At 64.8% G+C, this 9,650-nt stretch overlaps 1 protein-coding gene across 1 annotated transcript in view; it reads right to left on the bottom strand.

Moving 5' to 3' along the window:
• Positions 1–1,815: 1,815 nt before the first annotated feature.
• Positions 1,816–9,650, bottom strand: part of KIFC3 (kinesin family member C3) — a 36,127-nt gene continuing 28,292 nt past the window's right edge. The window contains 3 exon segments of the mRNA XM_062007434.1: positions 1,816–2,323; positions 6,172–6,280; positions 6,510–6,644. Coding sequence (XP_061863418.1) covers positions 2,298–2,323; positions 6,172–6,280; positions 6,510–6,644 — 270 coding nt within the window. The 3' untranslated portion in view covers positions 1,816–2,297.

The raw sequence follows: 9,650 nt of genomic DNA, 5'->3' as shown, positions 1-9,650 counted from the left end.
CTCCTAGTGCCCTGTGACCCTGGGACCCCTCCATCCCCCTCCCAGTGCCCTGGGACCCCTCCATCCCCCTCCTAGTGCCCTGTGACACTGGGACCCCTCCATCCCCCCTCCCAGTGCCCTGTGACCCCTCCACCCCCCTCCCAGTGCCCTGGGACCCTGTGACCCCTCCATCCCCCTCCCAGTGCCCAGTGACCCTGGGACCCCTCCATCCCCCTCCCAGTGCCCTGTGACCCTGGGACCCCTCCATCCCCTCCCAGTGACACTGGGACCCCTCCATCCCCCTCCCAGTGCCCTGGGACCCCTCCATCCCACTCCCAGTGCCCTGGGACCCTGTGACCCCTCCATCCCCCTCCCAGTGCCCTGTGACCCTGGGACCCCTCCATCCCCTCCCAGTGACACTGGGACCCCTCCACACCCCTCCCAGTGAACTGGGACCCCTCCATCCCCCTCCCAGTGCCCTGTGACCCCTCCATCCCCCTCCCAGTGCCCTGGGACCCCTCCATCCCCCTCCCAGTGCCCTGGGACCCCTCCATCCTCCTCCCAGTGCCCTGGGACCCCTCCATCCCCCTCCTAGTGCCCTGTGACACTGGGACCCCTCCATCCCTCTCCCAGTGACACTGGGACCCCTCCATCCCTCTCCCAGTGACACTGGGACCCCTCCACACCCCTCCCAATGCCCTGGGACCCCTCCATCCCCCTCCCAGTGCCCTGAGACCCCTCCATCCCCTCCCAGTGACACTGGGACACCTCCATCCCTCTCCCAGTGCCCTGAGACCCCTCCATCCCCCTCCCAGTGCCCTGGGACCCCTCCACCCCTCTCCCAGTGCCCTGGGACCCTGTGACCCCTCCATCCCCCTCCCAGTGCCCTGGGACCCCTCCATCCTCCTCCCAGTGCCCTGGGACCCCTCCATCCCCCTCCTAGTGCCCTGTGACACTGGGACCCCTCCATCCCTCTCCCAGTGACACTGGGACCCCTCCACACCCCTCCCAATGCCCTGGGACCCCTCCATCCCCCTCCCAGTGCCCTGAGACCCCTCCATCCCCTCCCAGTGACACTGGGACACCTCCATCCCTCTCCCAGTGCCCTGAGACCCCTCCATCCCCCTCCTAGTGCCCTGTGACACTGGGACCCCTCCATCCCCTCCCAGTGACACTGGGACCCCTCCACACCCCTCCCAGTGAACTGGGACCCCTCCATCCCCCTCCCAGTGCCCTGGGACCCCTCCACCCCCCTCCCAGTGCCCTGGGACCCCTCCATCCCTCTCCCAGTGCCCTGGGACCCTGTGACCCCTCCATCCCCCTCCCAGTGCCCTGTGACCCCTCCATCCCCCTCCCAGTGCCCTGTGACACTGGGACCCCCTCCATCCCCCTCCCAGTGCCCTGTGACCCCTCCATCCCCCTCCCAGTGCCCTGTGACACTGGGACCCCTCCATCCCCCTCCCAGTGCCCTGTGACCCCTCCATCCCCCTCCCAGTGCCCTGGGACCCCTCCATCCCCCTCCTAGTGCCCTGTGACACTGGGACCCCTCCATCCCTCTCCCAGTGACACTGGGACCCCTCCACACCCCTCCCAATGCCCTGGGACCCCTCCATCCCCTCCCAGTGCCCTGTGACCCTGGGACCCCTCCATCCCCTCCCAGTGACACTGGGACACCTCCATCCCTCTCCCAGTGCCCTGAGACCCCTCCATCCCCCTCCCAGTGCCCTGAGACCCCTCCATTCCCTTCCCAGTGCCCTGTGACACCGGGGCCCTGGCAGCACCACTCCTGCACAGCCCCAGGGCACCTTCATGCAACAACAGGGCTTCAGCAACCAATGGGCAAAGGCCCTGCTGGGATTTATATTTGTTCTGGCTTAAAATAAAGGAAGAGTTGCTCTGAGACAGGAGGCAGGGCTGGATGCAGTCCTGGAGCAGCCATGGCCAGGCTGGCTCTGAGATGAGGAGCAGAGATGTGGCCAGAGGCTTGGCTGCCTCCAAGTCTCCCTTCCAGTCAGATGCTGGCACACAGCCAAAGCTGGAGAGCACCCAGCAGCTCCCACTGGCTAAAAACAGTGTCCAGCAAAGATTCCAAGTCCCAGAGCTGAGTGTGGGAGGAGGCAGATCCCTGCCCAGCATCACTGGCCCCAACCTTGGCAGGGGGAGGGGAGCTGGTGGGAGATCCTGTGCCCACGGTGAGCGATGCCATCACCCTCCTGTGGTGGGTCCTGCTGGGTCAGGGGCAGTCTGGAGCCTTGGTGCCCAGCAGCAGCTGGCTCTGTGTGGCCCTGGGAGGGGGTGGGTGCCAGGGCCAGCCCCTGTCACACAGGCACCGGCCTCAGCTTCCCTGTAGGGGGAGAGACATGTGTGGGTGACACGGGCAAGGACCAGGGCAGCCAGTGCTGTGCTGGTACCACTGAGCATCCTGGAGCAGCCCCTGTGAGCAGCCCCTGTGAGCCAGCCCCAGCCCCAGTGAGCAGCCCTGTGAGCAGCCCCTGTGAGCATCCCAGTGAGCCAGCCCCCATGAGCCAGCCCCAGCCCCAGTGAGCATCCCAGTGAGCAGCCCAGTGAGCAGACCCATTGAGCAGCCCTGTGAGCAGCCCTAGGAGCAGCCCCTGTGAGCAGCCCAGTGAGCCAGCCCCCATGAGCCAGCCCCAGCACCAGTGAGCAGCCCCTGTGAGCAGCCCCTGTGAGCAGCCCTGTGAGCCAGCCCCAGTGAGCAGCCCCTGTGAGCAGCCCAGTGAGCAGCCCCAGTGAGCAGCCCCAGTGAGCAGCCCCAGTGAGCAGCCCAGTGAGCCAGCCCCAGTGAGCAGTCCTGTGAGCAGCCCCTGTGAGCAGCCCTGTGAGCAGCCCCTGTGAGCAGCCCTGTGAGCAGCCCAGTGAGCAGCCCAGTGAGCAGCCCCAGTGAGCAGCCCCAGTGAGCAGCCCAGTGAGCAGCCCAGTGAGCAGCCCCAGTGAGCAGCCCCTGTGAGCAGCCCAGTGAGCAGCCCAGTGAGCAGCCCCAGTGAGCAGCACCAGTGAGCAGCCCCTGTGAGCAGCCCAGTGAGCAGCCCCAGTGAGCAGCCCAGTGAGCAGCCCCAGTGAGAAGACCCAGGAGCAGCCCCAGTGAGCAGCCCCAGTGAGCAGCCCCAGGAGCAGCCCCAGTGAGCAGTCCCAGTGAACAGCCCCAGTGAGCAGCCCCTGTGAGCAGCCCCAGTGAGCAGCCCCAGTGAGCAGCCCCAGTGAGCAGACCCAGGAGCAGCCCCAGTGAGCAGCCCCAGTGAGCAGCCCCTGTGAGCAGCCCCAGTGAGCCAGCCCCAGTGAGCCAGCCCCTGTGAGCCAGCCCCTGTGACAGCCCTGTGAGCAGCCCCAGTGAGCAGCCCCTGTGAGCAGCCCCAGTGAGCCAGCCCCAGTGAGCCAGCCCCTGTGAGCCAGCCCCTGTGACAGCCCTGTGAGCAGCCCCAGTGAGCCAGCCCCAGTGAGCCAGCCCCTGTGAGCCAGCCCCTGTGAGCCAGCCCCTGTGACAGCCCTGTGAGCAGCCCCAGTGAGCAGCCCCTGTGACAGCCCTGTGAGCAGACCCAGGAGCAGCCCCAGTGAGCAGTCCCAGTGAACAGCCCCAGTGAGCCAGCCCCTGTGAGCAGACCCAGTGAGCAGCCCCTGTGAGCCAGCCCCAGTGAGCCAGCCCCAGTGAGCAGCCCCTGGAGCAGTCCCAGTGAGCAGACCCAGTGAGCAGTCCCAGTGAGCAGCCCAGTGAGCAGCCCTGTGAGCAGCCCCTGTGAGCCAGCCCCTGTGACAGCCCTGTGAGCAGCCCCAGTGAGCAGCCCCTGTGACAGCCCTGTGAGCAGCCCCTGTGACAGCCCTGTGACAGCCCTGTGAGCAGCCCCAGTGAGCAGCCCTTGTGACAGCCCTGTGAGCAGACCCAGGAGCAGCCCCAGTGAGCAGTCCCAGTGAACAGCCCCAGTGAGCCAGCCCCTGTGAGCAGACCCAGTGAGCAGCCCCTGTGAGCCAGCCCCTGGAGCAGTCCCAGTGAGCAGACCCAGTGAGCAGTCCCAGTGAGCAGACCCAGTGAGCCAGCCCCTGTGACAGCCCTGTGAGCAGCCCCAGTGAGCAGCCCCTGTGACAGCCCTGTGAGCAGCCACTGTGAGCAGCCCCTGTGACAGCCCTGTGACAGCCCTGTGAGCAGACCCAGGAGCAGCCCCAGTGAGCAGTCCCAGTGAACAGCCCCAGTGAGCCAGCCCCTGTGAGCAGACCCAGTGAGCAGCCCCTGTGAGCCAGCCCCAGTGAGCAGCCCAGTGAACAGCCCTGTGAGCAGCACCATTGAGCAGCCCCTGTGAGCCAGCCCCAGTGAGCAGCCTTGCCCTGCCCTGCCCTGCTGTGCCTGGGAAGCTGAGCCCTTCACCAGCTGGCACTCACCTGGCAGCCACAGCTGCCCCTAATTCAGGCTGAAAGCAAAGGGGACACAGGTTCAGCCTCTGCCCAGCAGCATCACCCCCATCCCATGCCATCCCATCCCATCCCATCCCACCTCACCCCATCCCATCCCATCCCACCCCATCCCATCCCATCCCATCCCATCCCATCCCATCCCATCCCATCCCATCCCTTCTCATCCCATCCCATCCCACCTCACCTCATCCCATCCCACCTCATCCCATCCCATCCCACCTCATCCCATCCCATCCCTTCTCATCCCATCCCATCCCACCTCACCTCATCCCATCCCATCCCACCTCACCTCATCCCATCCCATCCCATCCCATCCCTTCTCATCCCATCCCATCCCACCTCATCTCATCCCATCCCACCTCATCCCATCCCATCCCACCTCACCTCACCTCATCCCATCCCATCCCTTCTCATCCCATCCCATCCCACCTCATCCCATCCCATCCCACCTCACCTCATCCCATCCCATCCCACCTCACCTCATCCCATCCCATCCCTTCTCATCCCATCCCATCCCACCTCACCTCATCCCATCCCATCCCTTCTCATCCCATCCCATCCCACCTCATCCCATCCCATCCCACCTCACCTCATCCCATCCCACCTCATCCCATCCCATCCCACCTCACCTCATCCCATCCCACCTCATCCCATCCCATCCCACCTCATCCCATCCCATCCCTTCTCATCCCATCCCATCCCACCTCACCTCATCCCATCCCATCCCACCTCACCTCATCCCATCCCATCCCATCCCTTCTCATCCCATCCCATCCCACCTCATCTCATCCCATCCCACCTCATCCCATCCCATCCCATCCCTTCTCATCCCATCCCATCCCACCTCATCTCATCCCATCCCACCTCATCCCATCCCATCCCACCTCACCTCACCTCATCCCATCCCATCCCTTCTCATCCCATCCCATCCCACCTCATCCCATCCCATCCCACCTCACCTCATCCCATCCCATCCCACCTCACCTCATCCCATCCCATCCCTTCTCATCCCATCCCATCCCACCTCATCCCATCCCATCCCACCTCACCTCATCCCATCCCATCCCTTCTCATCCCATCCCATCCCATCCCACCTCACCTCATCCCATCCCACCTCATCCCATCCCATCCCACCTCATCCCATCCCACCCCATCCCATCCCATCCCATCCCATCCCATCCCATCCCACCCCACCTCATCCCACCCCACCTCATCCCATCCCACCCCATCCCATCCCATCCCATCCCATCCCATCCCATCCCACCTCACCTCATCCCACCCCACCTCATCCCATCCCATCCCATCCCATCCCATCCCATCCCATCCCATCCCACCTCATTCCATCCCACCCCCAGCAGTGGCTTCACACCAGGGTGCTTTGGGGAAGTGCTGACCAGGCTGCCAGTTGTTAATTAGCCATTAGTTAATGAGCTGATTATAATTCTACCAGCTTCCCCACCCAGGCCTTGCCTAGGAGGGGTCTGGACATCCAGGGCCAGGACAAGGGATGATGGACACAGGCTGGGGCACAGGCAGTGCCCCTGGCCCTGGAGGAGCAAGTCCTTTGGTGCTGAGGTGAGGGAGCCCTGGCCCAGGCTGCCCAGGGAGGGTGTGGAGGCTCCTTCTCAGGAGGTTTCCAACCCCCCCTGGACACGTTCCTGTGCCCCCTGAGCCAGGGGAAGCTGCTGGAGCAGGGGCTGGGGCTGCAGCAGCTCTGCAGGACCCTTCCCACCCCACCATGCTGGGGGTCTGAGGGGTCCCAGCACGCACCTGAGCTCTGGAGCTTCCTGCGGATGGAGGCAGCACGGCCCGAGAGCTGCCCGGGGCTGGGGGCTGCGTGGCCCCTGCCTGAGGCTGCTGCAGCTCCTGGGGTGTCACCCTGCAGGGAGATGGGGCACAGCCCCAGGGTCAGCCCCTCCCCAGGGGGAAGGAGGGAGGATGTGGGTAATGATGCCCAAATATGTTCTGGGGGTACCACGGGGTGGCTGCAACACAGAGCTTGGAAGAGCCAAGGTGGCAGCAGTGGCTGGACGCTGCTGGGGGGGGCATGCCATGCCAGGGGGGGACCCGTGGGGGCAAGGCAGGGGCAGGGGCAGGGCACTGCTTACCTCCAGGTGCTCGTGGCTGGGCCAGGAGCCCAGCTCAGCCTTGCGGGAGCCGGGCCCCAGCTCCACGGAGCGAACCCTCTCTGCAAACTTGAGGGAGCACAGCGTCTCACTGCTGTTCTTCTCAGCAGGGGAGACCTGCAGGCAGGCAGGAGCAGGCACAAAGTCACCCTGGCAAGCTGCCTGCACCCCCCTCCAGAGCCAAACCCCCCCTCAGCTGCCAGACACCCGGCTGCTATTCTTGACCCAGCGCTCCGGGATAGACACGGCCACGCTCTGAGCCACACACAGCCCTGGGAGCAGCTGCCCCGCAGCCAGGGACACGCTGCAGCAGCTGGGGGGGGCTCAGGCAGCCCTGGGGGGGCTGAGAGAGGGTGCAGGCAGCTGGGGTGGGGGTGGCTCACAGCAATGGAGGAGCTGCCAGAGCCTAAAACCCTCCCAGCAACAGCAAGGATGGGAAGATGCTGACACATGGTGCCCACGGGGATGGCATCTGTGTGCAGGGAGGGCAGCACTGCAGCCCCCCACCTTCATTCCTCATCCCTTGGACTCTTTTGGGGTGCAGGGATGAGGCCAGAGCTACCCCTGGCACTGGCTGCAGCCCAGGTGACAGGGTGACCAGGACATCCCAGCTCCTGCCTTCTGCTCCCCCCAGAGACCAGAGCTACCCCTGGCACTGTAGTTGCAGCTCAGGTGACATCCCTAGGACATCCCAGCTCCTGTCTCCTGTTCTCCCCAGAGACCAGAGCAAGTTCTTGCACCATGGCTGCATCCCAGGTGACATCCCCAGGACATCCCAGCTCCTGCCTCCTGCTCCCCCAGATACCAGAGCTACCCCTGGCACCGTGCCTGCATCCCAGGTGCCATCCCCAGGACATCCCAGCTCCTGCCTTCTGCTTCTCCAAGGGCCAGAGCTACCCCTGGCACTGTGGCTGCAGCTCAGGTGCCATCCCCAGGACATCCCAGCTCCTGCCTCCCACTTACCCAGGGGCCAGAGCTACCCCTGGCACTGTGGCTGCAGCCCTTGTGACAGGGTGACCAGAACAGCACAGCTCCTGCCTCCTGCTTCCCTAGGTGCCAGGACATCCCAGCTCCTGTCTCCTGTTCTCCCCAGAGACCAGAGCAAGTTCTGGCACTGTGGCTGCAGCTCAGGTGACAGGGTGACTAGGACATCCCAGCTCCTGCTCCCCCAGAGACCAGAGCTATCCCTGGCACCGTGGCTGCATCCCAGGTGCCATGCCCAGGACATCCCAGCTCCTTCCTCCTGCTCCCCCAGATACCAGAGCTACCCCTGGCACTGTGGCTGCAGCCCAGGTGACAGAGTGACCAGGTGACCAGGACAGCCCAGCTCCTGCCTCCCACTTCTCCAGGGGCCAGGACAGCACAGCTCCTGCTTCCCCAGGGACCAGAGCTACCCCTGGCACTGTGGCTGCAGCCCAGGTGACATCCCCAGGACATCCCAGCTCCTGCCTCCCCAGGGGCCAGAGCTATCCTTGCCACTGTGGCTGCAGCCCTGGTGACAGGGTGACCAGGACAGCACAGCTCCTGCTTCCCCAGAGACCAGAGCTACTTCTGGCACTGTAGTTGCAGCTCAGGTGACATTCCCAGGACAGCCCAGCTCCTGCTTTCTGCTCCCTCAAGGCCCAGAGCTACCCCTGGCACTGTGGCTGCAGCCCTGGTGACAGAGTGACCAGGACATAGTGACCAGGACATCCCAGCACCTGCCTTCTGCTTCCCAGAGACCAGAGCTACCCCTGGCACTGTGGCTGCAGCTCAGGTGACAGAGTGACCAGGACATAGTGACCAGGACAGCACAGCTCCTGCCTCCCACTTCTCCAGGAGCCAGAACATCCCAGCTCCTTCCTCCTGCTGCCCCAGAGACCAGAGCTACCCCTGGCACCGTGGCTGCATCCCAGGTGACATCCCCATGACATCCCAGCTCCTTCCTCCTGCTCCCCCAGAGACCAGAGCTACCCCTGGCACTGTGGCTGCAGCTCAGGTGACAGAGTGACCAGGTGACCAGGACAGCTCAGCTCCTGCCTCCCACTTCTCTAGGGGACAGGACAGCACAGCTCCCGCTTCCCCAGGGGCCAGAGCTACCCCTGGCACTGTGGCTGCAGCCCAGGTGCCATCCCCAGGACATCCCAGCTCCTTCCTCCTGCTCCCCCAGAGACCAGAGCTACCCCTGGCACTGGCTGCAGCTCAGGTGACATCCCCAGGACATCCCAGCTCCTGTCTCCTGTTCTCCCCAGATACCAGAGCTACCCCTGACACTGGCTGCAGCCCTGGTGACAGAGTGACCAGGTGACCAGGACAGCACAGCTCCTGCTACCAGCTTCCCCAGAGACCAGAGCTACCCCTGCCACTGTGGCTGCAGCCCAGGTGACATCCCCAGGACAACCCAGCTCCTTCCTCCTGCTCCCCCAGATACCAGAGCTACCCCTGGCACTGTGGCTGCATCCCAGGTGCCATTCCCAGGACATCCCAGCTCCTGCCTCCTGCTCCCCCAGAGACCAGAGCTACCCCTGGCACCGTGGCTGCATCCCAGGTGCCATCCCCAGGACATCCCAGCTCCTTCCTCCTGCTCCCCCAGAGACCAGAGCTACCCCTGGCACTGGCTGCAGCTCAGGTGACAGAGTGACCAGGACATAGTGACCAGGACATAGTGACCAGGACAGCACAGCTCCTGCCTCCCACTTCTCCAGGAGCCAGAACATCCCAGCTCCTTCCTCCTGCTGCCCCAGATACCAGAGCTACCCCTGGCACCGTGGCTGCATCCCAGGTGACAGAGTGACCAGGTGACCAGGACAGCTCAGCTCCTGCCTCCCACTTCTCTAGGGGCCAGGACAGCACAGCTCCCGCTTCCCCAGGGGCCAGAGCTACCCCTGGCACTGTGGCTGCAGCCCAGGTGCCATCCCCAGGACATCCCAGCTCCTTCCTCCTGCTCCCCCAGAGACCAGAGCTACCCCTGGCACTGTGGCTGCATCCCAGGTGCCATCCCCAGGACATCCCAGCTCCTTCCTCCTGCTCCCCCAGAGACCAGAGCTACCCCTGGCACCGTGGCTGCATCCCAGGTGCCATCCCCAGGACATCCCAGCTCCTTCCTCCTGCTCCCCCAGAGACCAGAGCTACCCCTGGCACTGT

The sequence above is a fragment of the Colius striatus genome, chromosome 14 (genome assembly GCF_028858725.1).
Source record: "Colius striatus isolate bColStr4 chromosome 14, bColStr4.1.hap1, whole genome shotgun sequence".
NCBI classification, from domain to species: Eukaryota; Metazoa; Chordata; class Aves; order Coliiformes; family Coliidae; genus Colius; species Colius striatus.
The sequence above is the reverse complement of the archived record's forward strand: the minus strand, read 5'-3'. Positions and strand labels throughout refer to the sequence as shown.